The 16,376-nt window shown below is 40.4% G+C and overlaps 1 protein-coding gene across 50 annotated transcripts in view; it reads left to right on the top strand.

Annotated features, from left to right (window-relative positions):
• Positions 1–16,376, top strand: part of Dscam1 (Down syndrome cell adhesion molecule 1) — a 61,346-nt gene that overhangs the window by 34,818 nt on the left and 10,152 nt on the right. For 26 of the 50 annotated variants that reach the window (XM_076118383.1, XM_076118386.1, XM_076118395.1 and 23 more), the window contains exons 14-28: positions 9,602–9,895; positions 11,848–11,967; positions 12,058–12,231; positions 12,309–12,397; positions 12,493–12,700; positions 12,787–12,943; positions 13,027–13,278; positions 13,363–13,473; positions 13,552–13,793; positions 13,901–14,056; positions 14,141–14,289; positions 14,516–14,648; positions 14,921–15,030; positions 15,612–15,771; positions 16,124–16,275. In XM_076118383.1, coding sequence (XP_075974498.1) covers positions 9,602–9,895; positions 11,848–11,967; positions 12,058–12,231; positions 12,309–12,397; positions 12,493–12,700; positions 12,787–12,943; positions 13,027–13,278; positions 13,363–13,473; positions 13,552–13,793; positions 13,901–14,056; positions 14,141–14,289; positions 14,516–14,648; positions 14,921–15,030; positions 15,612–15,771; positions 16,124–16,275 — 2,507 coding nt within the window. Of the gene's footprint in view, positions 1–70; positions 359–1,072; positions 1,361–2,096; positions 2,385–2,643; positions 2,932–4,622; positions 4,908–7,339; positions 7,631–9,214; positions 9,503–9,601; positions 9,896–11,847; positions 11,968–12,057; positions 12,232–12,308; positions 12,398–12,492; positions 12,701–12,786; positions 12,944–13,026; positions 13,279–13,362; positions 13,474–13,551; positions 13,794–13,900; positions 14,057–14,140; positions 14,290–14,515; positions 14,649–14,920; positions 15,031–15,611; positions 15,772–16,123; positions 16,276–16,376 lie in introns of all 50 variants that reach the window. The other 24 variants (XM_076118402.1, XM_076118418.1, XM_076118406.1 and 21 more) reach the window with 8 other exon arrangements.

Below are 16,376 nucleotides of genomic sequence, written 5' to 3'. Positions count from 1 at the left end.
TCCTTATCCCTGCGTCATGATATTAAAAGGGGGCCTTGCTAAAATTTTAAGAAAAATCACTACTCAACAGTTTTACCCCAAATGCATCCTTTCACGTTTGGAGATGAACCTGCTAACGCGGGTGACGCCGTGGGAGTTCAGTGTATGGTGACGAAGGGCGATACGCCTATCAATATCACTTGGCTTCTAAATGGAAAACCGACAAGTGAATTTCAAGGGATCACAGTTTCTAAGCTTGGTCATAAGTCCAGTAGTCTTTCGATCGATTCCGTTGCATCGGTACATACTGGCGTATACACTTGTTTGGCCGTCAACCGAGCTGGACGTGCCAATTACTCTACGGAGTTGGCTGTCAATGGTATTTTCCACTTTCTAATTACGCTTTAACCAAATACAACGCATTAGTGTTTTTTCGATTTTAGCTTTTCCTACCCCTCCCTTCATTAACCTAACAGCCAGAGACGATTATAGAAAACGGGAACTGCGGTTTCTTTTTGAACTAAACTTCCAACAAACAACTTTTTGTCAGAAGATTTCAATCCGAACATTTAATAGTAGTTTTCTACAACAGTTCTACCCCAAATGCATCCCTTCACGTTTGGAGATGAGCCTGCAAACGCGGGTGACACAGTTGCGGTCCAATGTATTGTGACAAAGGGTGACTCGCCGGTCAATATCACTTGGCTGCTGAATGGCAAACCGACTAGCAATATACAAGGAATCACGGTCACTAAGATCGGACATAAGTCGAGCAGCATGTCCATAGACTCAGTCGCATCAATACATACGGGAGTGTACACCTGTCTGGCTGCCAACAGAGCTGGTCATGCCAACTACTCTACTGAATTAGCTGTTAACGGTACCAAATTTGGTCAAATGCAGTTTGTACTAATGCATTTTATTAGTTGCTTTTGCTATCCTGATTTATGTTATCCTTCCATTATACCTTTGGCACATTTTTTATGACAAATCTAAAGAATTCCGTTTCTTCGACATGATAAAATTCAAGCTAATATCTTGTTTAAAATAATCGTATAGATGTGAAATTTTAATGAGTAGTTTTTCGCAACAGTTTTACCGCAAATGCATCCCTTTACGTTTGGAGACGAGCCTGCTAACGCGGGCGATACAGTCGGAGTACAGTGCATGGTGACGAAGGGTGACTCTCCGGTCAACATCACTTGGTTGCTAAACGGAAAGCCTATTAACGAAGTTCAGGGAATAACAGTGATTAAAATCGGACCTAAATCCAGCAGCCTTTCAATCAATTCCGTAGCATCAGTACACACGGGAGTTTATACGTGTTTGACTGCCAACCGCGCTGGGCACGCCAATTACTCAGCAGAATTAATCGTGAACGGTATTTAAACTAACTACACTAGTGTATTTTTGCTTTGTTGTTCCTAATTTATTCCTTCCTTGTTCACCTTTTCACATATCTCTGAAAGGCTCATTCGTTTAGGAGTTTACTCGTACGGACTCTTTACGAAAAAGATAGTATTTAACACAATTACGGTCTACATCCTAAAGTACTCATAATCCGTGAAGTATTACGCTTAATTTAGTTTCCTGTAACAGTTTTGCCTCAAATTCATCCCTTCACATTCGGTGAGGAGCCGGCTAACGCGGGCGATCCAGTCGGCGTTCAGTGCATGGTGATAAAGGGCGACTCGCCAGTCAACATCACTTGGCAGCTGAACGGCAAACCAGTCGCTGAAGTTCAGGGAATCACAGTTTATAAAACCGGCGCTAAATCAAGCAGCCTGTCTATAGATTCAGTTGCCTCCTTACATAAAGGAGTGTTCACATGTCTAGCTGCCAATCGTGCTGGTCATGCGAATTACTCAACAGAATTGGCCGTCAATGGTATTTAACTCTTGTTGCGAATAGTGTTGATGGTCTGCAGTATTAGTAGATAGCTTTAATTTTACATATTTTACGTCCTTTTCCTTACTTCCTAGACTTACCTTTGAAAAACCTCATTATTCTAACTATTGCACAGCTCCTGAAATTATAGGTAACAGGGTTATTAGGATTATAGACATTCTTTTGGGATAAAAAATATCGTTTAAATATGTTTACGTTGTTCATGACAGTTTTACCACAAATCCATCCATTCACATTTGGAGACGAACCTGCTAACGCGGGAGACACTGTGGGCATTCAATGCATGGTGACGAAGGGTGACTCGCCAGTGAATATCACTTGGCTGCTGAATGGCAAACCGACTAGCGATATTCGAGGAATCACGGTCACTAAGATCGGTCATAAGTCGAGCAGCATGTCCATAGACTCAGTCGCATCAATACATACTGGAGTGTACACCTGTCTGGCCGCCAACAGAGCTGGTCACGCCAATTATTCAGCAGAATTAGCCGTCAACGGTATCTTCTTGTAACTCATTACAATTTCGCAGCATTTTTATTAATTTAGTTGCTTTATGTATTTTGGTTTCCCTTCCTATACTCCGTTACCATACAGAAAATCTACAAACACGCCGTAATTCACCCGGTTTTGCAGTGTAAAATGGAAACAATATTACCGAAACCACCACAAGCATCGATCTTACCATTTTTACGACAGTTCGTTAGTTAGCAAAGTATTCAAATTATTTTCTGTCACCAATAATAAATTATTCTATAGTTGTGCCGCAGGTCACACCGTTCGATTTCGGGGAGGACATTCTCAACGCAGGCGACACGGTTTCACTAACATGCACTGTCGGCAAAGGCGACTTACCTTTGACCATTCATTGGCAATTAAACAACCAATCTCTTAACTCCGGTAACGGTGTATTCATAACCCGAAATGGAAAAAGAATATCAGTTTTGAGTATAGAGAATGTTCAACATGAGCACATTGGCAATTATACATGCATAGCGGAAAATGAAGCCGGGCGCAGTAGCCACAGCGCGATCCTCAGCGTTAATGGTACCACAAACAACTTCAGAAATTGCTTAGCTTTTGTTCGCACGATTTTATCATAATTTGTTGGTTTATTTATGTACTTACAATGTTAAATCCTCATACATTTATGTATACCTGCTCCTTAACCAAAACATGAGTATATGGCACGTAGTTAATTTTCTTAAACCGAGTATGGACTAACATTTCCATAATGCAAAAATAGGCAAACCGTTTAGGCACGTGTGTGGCAAATTACGATTGTAACATTTATCTCTGTTCGCAATTTATAGGAAAAAATATACGATAAGAGATCTTTAAGTAAATATAATTTTCGTACGTAACCTCCCTTAAATAATTAAACAACGAAGAATGTTATGCCACTGTCACATATAGATACTTGTAACGCGTTAATTAATTCCTATTTTCCTACATTTAGTCCCTCCACAGATAAAACATTTTGAATTCGGAGAAGGGCCAGTTAATGCCCAAGAAATGGTTTTGGTAACATGCGCAGTCAGTAAGGGTGATTTACCCCTAAAAATTGAATGGTACTTCAACGGAAAGCCTGTAAAATCTGGAGATATTGGAATCAATCTTGTGAACACCAAGCGATCAAGTCAACTGAACATCGATTCTGTTAGCCACCAAAATCAGGGAAATTATACATGTGTGGTCAAAAATGAAGCAGGGACTATGAACTATACCGCAGAATTATTCGTCAACGGTACCCCCAATTAATATTCCTGCCTCTGCCTGGTAGATAATTGTTTTTAGTTATATATTTTGTTTTTGTCCTTGTGTAACTTTGGCGGGCCATAAAAAAATTGTCTCCGAATAATAAACACTCCAATACAGATGTCGTAACGAACTCGAACAACACCATCAAAACTACAGGATAAGCACAGGAAATTGAATTTAACGTTTAGAATACGATATATTTCAGTGGCACCGGTTATTACTCATTTTGAATTCGACGAATCAGTTTTTTTCGGAGAGGGTGTTCAAGTGATGTGCCATGTTCCAAAAGGAGATAAACCTTTAAATTTCAAGTGGACATTTAGCGGAGGAGACGTGAGTTCACTAGCCGGCTTGAACATCATGAACGTGGGGGATAGGGGTTCAGCTCTCATAATCCCTGCGGTGACGGCTAAACACTCTGGCAATTACACATGCACCGCCTCTAATATTGTCGCCAGTGCTAGCCACCACGCCACGCTCAATGTCAAGGGTATACGGTCTCGGTGAAATGTCTATGCTTTGTGCTCTATCTGTCTCAACCAATCCTTTTAAGAATAGTTGTGTTTTAGTTACCTATAATATCAATAATTAAATACTATTAGAATATTTGCCTATCTCTTTCAGTGGCACCAATTATATCCCCTTTCGAGTTCGATGAAGCCGTTTTTTACGGTGAAAGCATACAAGTAATGTGTCATGTACCAAAAGGCGATATGCCACTAAGCTTCATTTGGTCATTCCAAGATAAACCAATAAAAAAGACTGACGCAGTAGTCATAACAAAAGTAGGAGCCAGAAGTATAATATTGGCCATACCGGCTGCAACAGAAAAACACTCTGGAAATTACACATGCACAGCTTCCAATATTGTAGCAAGCACCAACCACACAGCTACATTAAATGTTCAGGGTACACTGGTTACTTTCGTGTGTTAAAATTGTTTTGTTTATTTTTATTTATTTGTTTATCCTCACCAGTTCCTCCGCACATCGTTCCATTTACGGCCGAAGAGCCTGTTTTTGCCGGAGAGTCTATACAATTGACGTGTCATATATCGAAAGGCGATGTCCCGTTGACTATAAGTTGGAGTTTCCACGGCAAGGACCTATCCTCTCATCAAGGCATAACTACGATGAAGATCGGCCAACGCACATCGTTACTGACGATATTTAGTGCGACAGCTAGTCACAGCGGCGAATACTCGTGCCACGCCGCCAACCGTGCCGGTCTGGCGGTACATTCGACCACACTAAACGTTCATGGTACTCCCAAAGCCCGTTAGCTGTCCTTGCCTCTCGCACGCTGCACGCTTGACTCTGCAATAATAACGGCCTTCTGGTTTAACAGTATTGCCACACATCGTACCCTTCGAAGCGGATGAATCGGTGTTTGCTGGGGAACCGGTTCAGCTCAATTGTCACGTTTCTAAGGGCGACTTACCTCTTGACATCAAGTGGCATTTCCATGGGTTTGAGAACACTTCATCGCATATAGACATAATGACAAATAAAATGACATCGCGTACTTCATTTTTATCGATCTCTGCCGCGACTGCTGGTCATAGTGGCAACTACACCTGCGTAGCGACTAACAAAGCCGGTTCCACTAATCATACTACTATTGTCAATGTTCATGGTCAGTTTCATTTTTTATAAAGGAATTTTGATTAAGTTCACCACAGCGAACCATGCTAAATGACTTGTCAACAGAATCAGCATGAATTCTGTTGGCATATCCTGCAGCAACGTACGCTTCTTATTGGTTTTTATTTATTTACGTTCTACCTTATCATTCAATTGGGTAAATATGTGTTCAATATTTTGGTTAATCGCATCGAATAATTATTTATGATCATGTTTAGGTTACTTATAGTAGGTTGGCAGGAAATAATCTTTCAGGCACTAATAAAATATCACTCCACATGACCAAATAACCGGTTCTTTTCTTTTGATGTTTGTATAATATCCGAAAGCTATGCCCAAACTTCTATACCGTAGATTTTATATGATCAGGATTTGTTGTGAAACGAACAAACAGCGATGATCAGGGTTGTCGGTTCATAGTACTTCTAACTGCCATAACCCCTTTAACGCTAGATATTTGTCTCTGTATTATTAATGAACTTCTGGTTTAACAGTATTGCCATACATCGTTCCCTTCGAAGCAGATGAGTCGGTGTTTGCTGGAGAATCAGTTCAGCTCAATTGTCACGTTCCTAAGGGCGACTTACCTTTAAATATCAAGTGGCACTTCCATGGGTTCGAAAATACCTCGTCACATCTCGACATTATGACGAATAAAATGACATCGCGTACATCGTTTCTATCGATTTCTGCTGCGACTTCTAGTCACAGCGGTAACTACACCTGCGTAGCGGCTAACAGAGCCGGTTCCACTAATCATACCACTGTACTCAATGTTCATGGTCAGTCTCTTTAGTCATAAAATAAGTTTGATATTATAATTTCATTACAGCGAACCAATGTTTAAAGATTTGTCAATGGAATCAGCATGAATTCTGTTCAAATATCTAAGCAGCGTACGCTTTTTAATTATTTTTATTTATTTTCGTTGATCCTTACACTGGTTTAATTTTCAAAATGTCTAGTAGATGCTCTCAATATCAAGAAATAAAAAGGTACTATGCCATAACGTTCTTGACGAGAATGAAATAATAACAACCACCCGTATGAGATCAATTTAAAGCAGTACAATCAGTTCTTACTGAAAATATGTATTATTGCGAAATGACAATTACTTTCTTGAAGTTTCGTGATCTATGCTCACAACTGGGCTATGAGTCGTTAAACAGATAGCGTTTCTAACAATATCAGCGACGAATGCCACGCCACCCACTATGCACATTATTGTGTGGCAGTTCATTTAACCAATTACTGTTTACAATACCTGTCAAGCCTAACCTATTACACTTTGAACGATTATCTCAGCTATAATATTGGCTTTCTGGTTTAACAGTACTGCCGTACATTGTTCCGTTCGAAGCGGATGAGTCGGTGTTTGCTGGGGAACCTGTGCAACTCACTTGTCACGTTTCTAAGGGAGACTTGCCTCTAGACATCAAGTGGCATTTTCATGGGTTCGAAAATTCTTCATCGCACCTAGATATAATGACGAATAAAATGACGTCGCGAATTTCCTTCCTATCAATCTCGGGGGCGACTGCTGGTCACAGCGGCAACTACACATGTGTAGCGACCAATAGAGCCGGTTCCACTAATCATACTACTATGCTCAATGTCCATGGTCAGTTTCGTTCATAAAATAAGTTTGGTATTAAGTTAACCACAGCGAATCGATGCTGAGAATTGCCAACCGAATTAGCATGAAATCTGTTCACATTTATTTAAGCAACGTACGCTTTTTATTACTTTGAGTTGATTTTTGTTTTCCCTTATAACTTTCAGTTTTACGTTAAATTACCTTTGTTGAATATTTTAAATTCTTCGACTAGGCACAATATTCATACCGGTATTTGAAACAACTGATTGAACTCGTAGATGTTTATTCCGTATAGGCAGAGGAAAATACTTTCAAGCACTCGTGAAACATCGATTCTCTCGATCATGGATGAACGAAAAGAGTCATAGAACTGTCAATGTTTTTTTGTCTGATTTAGATTTGAGGTTCACACAACTATTTATATTGATTATATACCGTTTATTTTCAATTCAAGTGGTCCCGCACATAATTCCGTTTGAAGTCGAAGAATCTATATTCGCTGGTGAATCGGTACACCTCACGTGTCACGTGTCGAAAGGCGACCGACCTCTTCAAATATCATGGAGTTTCGAAGGCCATGAAATTCCCTATCATAATAACATGGGCATTACGACTACTAAGTTAGGCGAGAAAGCTTCAGTCCTGAGTATTCCCACTGCCATGGGTCAGCACAGCGGGAACTACACTTGTACGGCCAGTAACCGCGCCGGGCGCGCCTATCACTCTGCCCTCGTCAATATTCATGGTATTGGATACGTTCCCCTAGTACAATAGCTACTGTAAGAAGATTGTTTCATATGTGTCTAGATATTTTGCACGTTTAGATTTATATTTAGATATCACTATTTTCCTTTTATCAGTCCCTCCCCACATACTACCGTTTGAAATCGAGACCATCTATTATGGAGAATCTGTTCAAATGATCTGCCACGTCAGTAAAGGAGACCGACCGATGTCCATTACCTGGACGTTTGAAGGCCAAGATTTATCGACAAATATGGGAATAAAAACTATGAAAATGGCGGACCAAACATCTTTTCTATCTGTTGCGTCTGTGACGGGAGCCCACAGCGGAAACTATACCTGCATAGCAAGAAATAAAGCTGGAGAAGATAGATACTCTACTACACTCAACGTTAAGGGTATATCCGCTAAATGTCACAGCATGCGGCTTATTGTAATTATATAACTAACGTTTCAATGTTTTCTTTGCCCAGTCGTCCCTCACATCAAACCTTTTGAGTTGGACGAAGCCGTGTTTGCTGGGGAATCGGTACACCTCGACTGTCATGTTTCGAAGGGTGATACACCCGTGAATATCTCTTGGAGTTTCCAAGGACTGCCTGTTACACGGAAGTTAGGCGTAAAGACAACAACTCTAAGTGAACGTGTATCTGTCCTCGACATACCTAGTGCCCTGGGACCAAACAGCGGCAACTATACTTGCACAGCGACAAATAGGGCAGGCACTGCGAGCCACACTGCTCTTCTCAATGTTATTGGTATTGAAACGTTATAGCTCGGATGTGCTTGCTTTCTGTTTAGTTCCTCCTGTGGTCCAACCCTTCTCTTTCGGCGAAGTCGCAATGAACTCTGGACAAGTAGTAACAGCCCCTTGCTCAGTCATTGAGGGAGACCATCCGCTGCGGCTAAAATGGCTTTTCGACGATGAACCTATTAAACCCAGATCTGGAGTAACAGTGTTTCACATAGGAGAGAGAAGCGCTATTCTTAGTATAGCTTCAGTATCAGATATTCATGCCGGCAACTATACCTGCGTAGCAGAAAATGAAGCAGGAGCCCACTCTCATTCATCTACTTTGATTATAAACGGTGCTTAAGTATTTCTCGTGTCTGGTGCTCAGTAAATTAGAATTATTTTGTATATCCTTACCCGTTTTATATTAATTATATTTTCGGTTGTTTTTAACGTTCACAATTTTCCAATTTTACAATGATTCAATGACAACGTTCCAGTACCCCCCAACATTTTGCCATTTACCTTCGGTGAGAAACCCACCAACGTTGGAGAATACTTACAAGCTGCGTGCACAGTCAATCTTGGTGACCTCCCACTCACTATTTCTTGGATGTTTAATGGACATCATATATCGCCGAGGAATAATAATTATATTATAAACAATTCCAAACGGAGTAGCCTACTTATAATAGAGTCTGTGGACGCTAAACACGCTGGTTCTTATACATGTATCGGGGAGAATCGTGCCGGACGCAATACCCATACAGAAGAGCTAGTTGTCTACGGTTAGTCATAATTGTAGGATCCTAGAAATTTATTATTTTGTCATTTAGATCAACTTTGTTTCAGTTCCTCCCAAGATTGCACCTTTCATTGCCGGCCCAGAACCGGCTTTTCTTGGGGATTATTTTGCTCTTCAGTGCATAATAACCCACGGAGATCAACCGGTTCTTATCGATTGGGCTATCAACAATCGATCAGCTAAATCTATTCCCGGAGTTCGCGTTAGTAACATCGACCGAAGAAGTAGCGTTTTAACTATAGAGTCAGTGGATGCAACCCATGCAGGGCTATTTAATTGTACTGCGAGCAATGCGGCAGGCGTCGTTTCACACACTACTGAGTTAGTCGTAAAGGGTGCGCGCAATAAATGACTATATTTTTACGCTTCAGACCTTCCTTCATACTTTCATTTCCTACATTTTCTCACTTTATTATTGCATTTTACTTTCCTAGTTCCACCGTTGATTATGCCGTTCAATTTCGGTGAGGTGCCATTCAACCCAGGCGACACGGCAGTAGTGAATTGTGTTGCCACCAAGGGAGACCTCCCCCTCGACATCTCGTGGACATTCAGCAGTGAGACTGTTGACTCGAGCCTTCAGCGCGACATCACTACGATGCCTCTTAGTCCTCGTGCTTCCATACTCACCATCAACTCCGTGAGCGCAAACCATCAAGGAAACTACACGTGCATCGTGCAGAACGCGGCCGGTCGCGTAGAATACGCAGCGACGCTCGTCGTCAACGGCACGTCTATATATGATTATGCTATGTTGCATACTGGATCGATAATATGGGAACTAACATCACAGACTCGCACCTTCAAAGGAATCGTCCATTCACAGTCACCGTACTTTTCCTCTTATACTCACTAGTCGCTAACATTGCCTGCCTCGACAAATCTAACCCGAATCTCTATGGTTGTTTCCAGTACTGCCTCGCATAGTTCCATTCTCGTTCGAGACTCCACTGTTTGCGGGGCAGGCCAGTCAAGTCACTTGTTTGGTCTCGGAGGGTGATCAACCTCTAGATATTCAATGGTACTTTGAAGGGCAACCTTTGAAGGAGAAAGCCGGCGTAACGGCTACTAAAATCGCGCAGAGAGCTTCCTTGCTTCTGATCGACCCGGCGGGTTGGTCGCACAGCGGGTCATATGCGTGTATCGCGCGCAATGCCGCTGGCATGTCCAACTATACCGCGTCACTAGAAGTCCATGGTATACATCATGCATCTGTGTACCCTTCACTCCTAGCACGGACAAGCTTTGCGTAGATTCGATATTGTATTGCTTTAAATATTCAGTTACCTTTTTGAACAAAAACATAATTATATTTGAAGATTCGATGATCGATAGAGATTTAATGTTTCACCATTCATCACGGTCTTCATCATTAACTGATATCACGATTAGGCGATTATGGTTAACGCGCTAAACTTATGCAATCTCCAGACAGGGTGTAGATCAGTCGTCTAAATGCTTTCTATAGGAACCGGCTGCGGCTATCATCGACGTAACCTTGTTCTCCTCTCCCTGCATATTGTTTTATATCCTGACACCATCCTCTCCTATGGGATCCCGTCTTTATATTTGTTTCATTAATTAATTTGCGTATTTGCCATTATGTTGAGCTTGTTGCTTGGCTTACTAACAAGACGTCTGACTAAATAATTACAAAATATAGAGAACCAAAGATGAAGTAAAGTAATTATTTCGTCAAATATACAGCGCTTTGCTTTTGTTGGATACGGGTAGATCTGCCTTTTAATATAATTTGGATTTATTTAACCTCTTTCATTATTTATTTGGTTTGTAGATTGGCATGCTTTAATGTTGTGGAAGAAAATATAATTTAAAAGCTTCTATAGCGACGCCCATTGCATATAATATAATATATTATGTATGCATAATAATTTGTATGTAAACTACCCATATAATAAAATCGTAGATATAGTACATTTCGCATTTGTAAGTCGTTATAGGAACTTATGAAATTATAATCATATTTAAGTATATTGATAAATAAAATAAAAACCTCAACACAATAATGTAAGTTGATGATTAAGTTAGTAATGTCGGTATTAGGAATACGTATTATTATTTTTCAATATACATAAATATATTTTAAATGTAGCCAAAATACTATAAAAACATAAGGCTCCCCACATGTCAAAGGATAAGATTTTGCAAATTACTATTTCTTTATAATATAATTGAGGTTTATTGTCAATCCAGTTAGTTATAAGTAATTAAAATCAGTTGAATCAGTTTTAAAAGATTTCATGGGGTTATGAGTTGGTACTCTGGTACTGTACTCTGTTAAATCAAAATATTAAAAGTTAAATCCAACAAAATCTTTACCTTTCGCAAATAATCAGGCATTGTTCAAACTATTGCACCATTTAACAATAAAAGTAAATAACAATATAGGGTATTTGACTTTCTTTTGAAAGAAGAAATAACAGTTTTATGAAAAAAAAAATTATAAAAAAAGATAATTTAAATAAATTTGACTATATGCTCTGATAAATTTGCATATTTATAGCCCTTTGTTAAATAATACAAGTCAGCTACCCTATTTGTTACTGTTCATAAATTCAACTGCCTACATCTTATGTATCAAAACAGTAAAATTGTTGAGTTTTTGGCCCCTCCCTATAAGTCAGCCAACAGATGCTATAACAAGTCGGTGATATTTCAGTACCCCCTCGCTGGATTCTTGAGCCCACTGATAAGGCATTTGCGCAAGGTTCTGATGCTAAAGTCGAATGTAAAGCCGATGGGTTCCCTAAGCCCCAAGTGACATGGAAGAGGGCTGAAGGTAAGCGACGAAAACCTACCTTACTTGAAAACCTATCTTATATTTTATGTTTCTTTCCAACAAAATATATATTTTTTTTAATCAATATAGGTGATACCCCCGGCGATTACAAAGACCTTAAGCCCAACAACCCTAATGTGAAAGTTGAGGACGGAACTTTGGCCATTACTAATATCCAAAAGACGAATGAGGGTTACTATCTTTGCGAAGCTGTTAATGGAATCGGATCAGGATTATCTGCTGTCATTCTTATTAGCGTTCAGGGTGAGTAAAATAACTTGAGCTGGAGATATAAAATGTCAGAACTGAAGCAAATATAATCTATTGATTTACTATTTTAGCACCACCCCAGTTTGAGATTAAGATGAGGAACCAGACCGCCCGCCGAAGCGAGCCAGCCGTTCTGCAGTGCCAGGCTAAGGGAGAAAAGGTAGGCAAAAAATATTTGATAATACAATTTTAAAGACATTCATAAATTTTCTTTTAACAATCAACTATTAATGTAATAATATGTTTCCTTGACAGCCAATTGGAATCATCTGGAACATGAACAACAAGCGTCTTGAGCCCAAATCTGACCCACGATACACCATTCGCGAAGAAATCCTGCCCGGCGGCGTTGTATCTGACCTTAGCATCAGGAGGACGGAACGATCTGACAGCGCTCTTTTCACTTGCGTAGCGACCAATGCCTTCGGTTCAGACGACACCAGCATTAACATGATCATCCAGGGTATGGATACACACTTTTATAAATAACTGATGAAGCATCTTGCATCAAGTTATGACATTTCTTTACGAATCTTTTGTATTTTTCAGAGGTACCCGAAGCGCCATACGGCTTGAAAGTATTGGACAAATCTGGAAGGACTGTACAACTGTCATGGGCTGCACCTTACGATGGCAACTCTCCGATCAAGAAGTTCCTTATTGAGTACAAACGCGCTAAGGGTAACTGGGAGAAGGATATCGACAGGCAAGTGATGATAACAATAACAACAAATCTGTTATGTAATCCAAACTTAAGTATGGAAAGTTTTAATTTTATCACTATTTCAGGGTTCTTGTGCCAGGAGACGCGACTGAAGCCGGTGTATTTAGCCTTCGACCAGCCACTGCCTACCACATCAGGATCGTTGCTGAAAATGAACTTGGAACTTCTGAACCATCTGAGACTGTTACTATTATCACCGCCGAGGAAGCACCCACTGGCCCACCCCAGGACGTTAAAGTAGATGCCGTTGACAAGCACACCCTCCGAGTTACCTGGAAGCCACCCCCACCCCAGGACTGGAACGGCGAACTCCAGGGGTATAGAAACTTGCATAGAACTAAATAAAAATGACCTAGTACAGTTTAAGGTTGATATCTGATTAACCAAGTTACTATTTGCAGATACTATGTTGGCTACAAACTGGCGTCAAGCAACAAGTCATTCGTCTTTGAAACCGTCGATATTTCTAAGGAATCTGGCAAGGAGCATCACTTGGACATTCTCAATCTGAAGTACGTATCATTTATTTATAATTCTACATTTTTTTATGTCAATATCGTGTAGATATACTAATGAGAGGTTAATTTCAGGACTTACACCCAATACGCGATCGTAGTTCAGGCTTTCAACAAGATGGGATCTGGCCCCGTGTCTGGTGAAGTGCGTGCTTACACAGCCGAAGGTGCCCCGTCTGCTCCTCCCCAGGACGTACTCTGCACTACTCTGACCGCCCAGACTATCCGTGTGTCTTGGATCTCACCTCCTCTTGCCGCCGCTAATGGACTCATCAAGGCTTACAAGGTTATCTATGGACCCAGCGAGACTTGGTATGGTAAGTATTTAATTTTCTATTGGAAATCTAATTCGTTTGCATCAGCAACATATAGAAAAGTAAAATATTTTCGTTGTGTTTTCTAATAATTTGTTAATATTATGTAGACGAGAAGACTAAGGACACCAAGATCACGGCCAGCAGCGAAACCATTTTACACGGACTCAAGAAATTCACTAACTACTCAATGGAAGTTCTCGCGACTACTAATGGCGGAGACGGCGTCCGATCTGCTCCTATTCACTGCCAGACTGAACAAGATGGTGAGCTGTCTTATATTTTAAAAGCTTTTGATTAATCTTAAGCTTAGTTTAACACGGTTGTCTAATTTCAACTAAATTTTTCAGTACCCGAAGCGCCACGTGCCGTGAAGGCTCTTGTCATGGGATCCGACTCTATCCTTGTATCGTGGAGGCCACCAGCGCAACCCAACGGCGTCGTCACTCACTACAACGTTTACACGCAAGCACAGAACGCCGAGCCCCATCCTAACAAGGTAATATATCGTAATATTGTATTGTTTACTCTGATATAGGAACTGTCGTTGGCATTGATTACTCGTAGCATTGCAATATGATAGCTAACATAAATACCGTACGCGATTATTTGCAATCGGCGACATCAAAAACTCGTCTTATATCTATATCAATATAAAAGATTACTAATATGATTGAACTAGTTTTTATTTTGTCTACATTACCAACAACGAATGTCATTTGCAGGTACCTGCCTCTCAAACTAGCTACTCCGCAACTGAACTGAAAGCCGGCCGTTATGACTTCTGGGTGACCGCGTCCACTATCATCGGTGAAGGACAGCCCTCAGCTACCGCATCTTGTAGCCCCAGTGACAAAGGTAAAACAAAAATACCAACTACATTTTATAACTCCTTCGACAACATATGTACGTCAAGAGTCATGAGCGTACATGCCCGTGTACGTTCTTACCGTAACAGCTCTGAACAGACATCAAGATTTAATATTTACTTACCTCACGTAATAATGCTTGTAAACTAATGTCCAATACATAATTTCTAGCTTGTTTGTAACAACGGTGTCAAATGAAATCAAAAATTTACCTGCAAAGTTCCCTTTTAATATATACAATGTGTTCGTCGTTTGTTCCAGTTCCCGCTAAGATCGCCTCATTCGACGAATCGTTTACTGCCACTTACAAGGAAGATGTCAAACTGCCCTGCCTCGCCGTTGGTGTTCCTCCTCCTAACATTCTGTGGAAGGTAAACATGCGTATAAAACTTATATGATTCGTAATTATAAGCCCATGAGTTATCAGCTACCTCTGTTCTTTAGGCAACATGTTATTTGACATAAGATGTTAGGCGGAACAATAAAATGGTTCTCAACGTTAAGCAACTCTTGCTGTCTTTGCGAGAGCGATAGAATTACTTTAGAACTTAACTTATAATTGACTAGCTGATACCCGCAACTTCGCTTGCGTCACATAAGAGAGAATGGGTGAATTTTTTCCCCGTTTTTGTAACATTTTTTACTGATACTCTGCTCCTACTGGTCGTAGCGTGATAATATACATATAGCCTATAGCCTTCCTCGATAAATGGGCTATCTAATACTGAAAGATTTTTTTAAATCAGACCCGCAGTTCCTGAGATTAGCGCGTTCAAACAAACAAACTCTTCAGCTTTATAATATTAGTATAGATATAATGTTTCTTTATGCCTGACTGAATCTCACATTTGTCACATTATAGAACAATTCAAATTAATTTCATTGTACAAACTGTTATATTACAAGTAAAACCCTATCGTACTTTTATTAAACCATTTTTTTCTGTCATTAGGTGAAAGGCAATGCTCTGGAAGCGTCGGAGCGTGTTCGCCAACTGCCTGAAGGATCGCTGCAAATCGCTGGAGTTGCTCGGGAAGATGCCGGCGAATACTCCTGCCACGTTGATAACCAGTTCGGCACTGACACCGTTACACACACGCTCTCCGTACTTGGTAATTATAATAACATGACTTCAAAAATTTGCTCCGTATTTCCATATCAGCCATATTATAACATTTCAATATGCAACTTGGTTGATCGGTATATCATAAATTAATGTGTAATTCGTTGTGGCCCGGCCACGGTGCCATATGTACCTTTTTGTACGAGAAAGAGAAAAAAATAGTACCATTTTATTTCACGAACTACAGAGATACAATACAATAATAATTCTGTTTCTCAAACCATATGTTCACTTATCATCATTACTTTTACAAATATTTTCGACAGTTATTTTTATAGTTCTTTGCCTTTATTTGTCACGTATACCATAACTGTACAACTAATTTGTTCAATTTTCTTCAGCTCCTCCCTTCCCACCACAACTGGCCATCGCGTCGTCCTCCGTATCGTCTCTCACTCTGCGCCTGAAGCCCTCCGTCGATGTGGACCAGTCACCCGCCGCCGGCTACACTATCCACTACAAACAAGAATTCGGAGATTGGGAAACCGTTCAAGTAAGATTTCATTTACGCACGAATTTGTATACCTGTGTAAACGCACTCATATTATTATCCGCACGGTTACGCGCGTATACCTTTAGAAAATTCCGTGTGCT

Source organism: Anticarsia gemmatalis, chromosome 9 (genome assembly GCF_050436995.1).
Source record: "Anticarsia gemmatalis isolate Benzon Research Colony breed Stoneville strain chromosome 9, ilAntGemm2 primary, whole genome shotgun sequence".
Classification (NCBI taxonomy): Eukaryota; Metazoa; Arthropoda; class Insecta; order Lepidoptera; family Erebidae; genus Anticarsia; species Anticarsia gemmatalis.
This window is presented reverse-complemented; position numbering and strand designations above follow the sequence as displayed.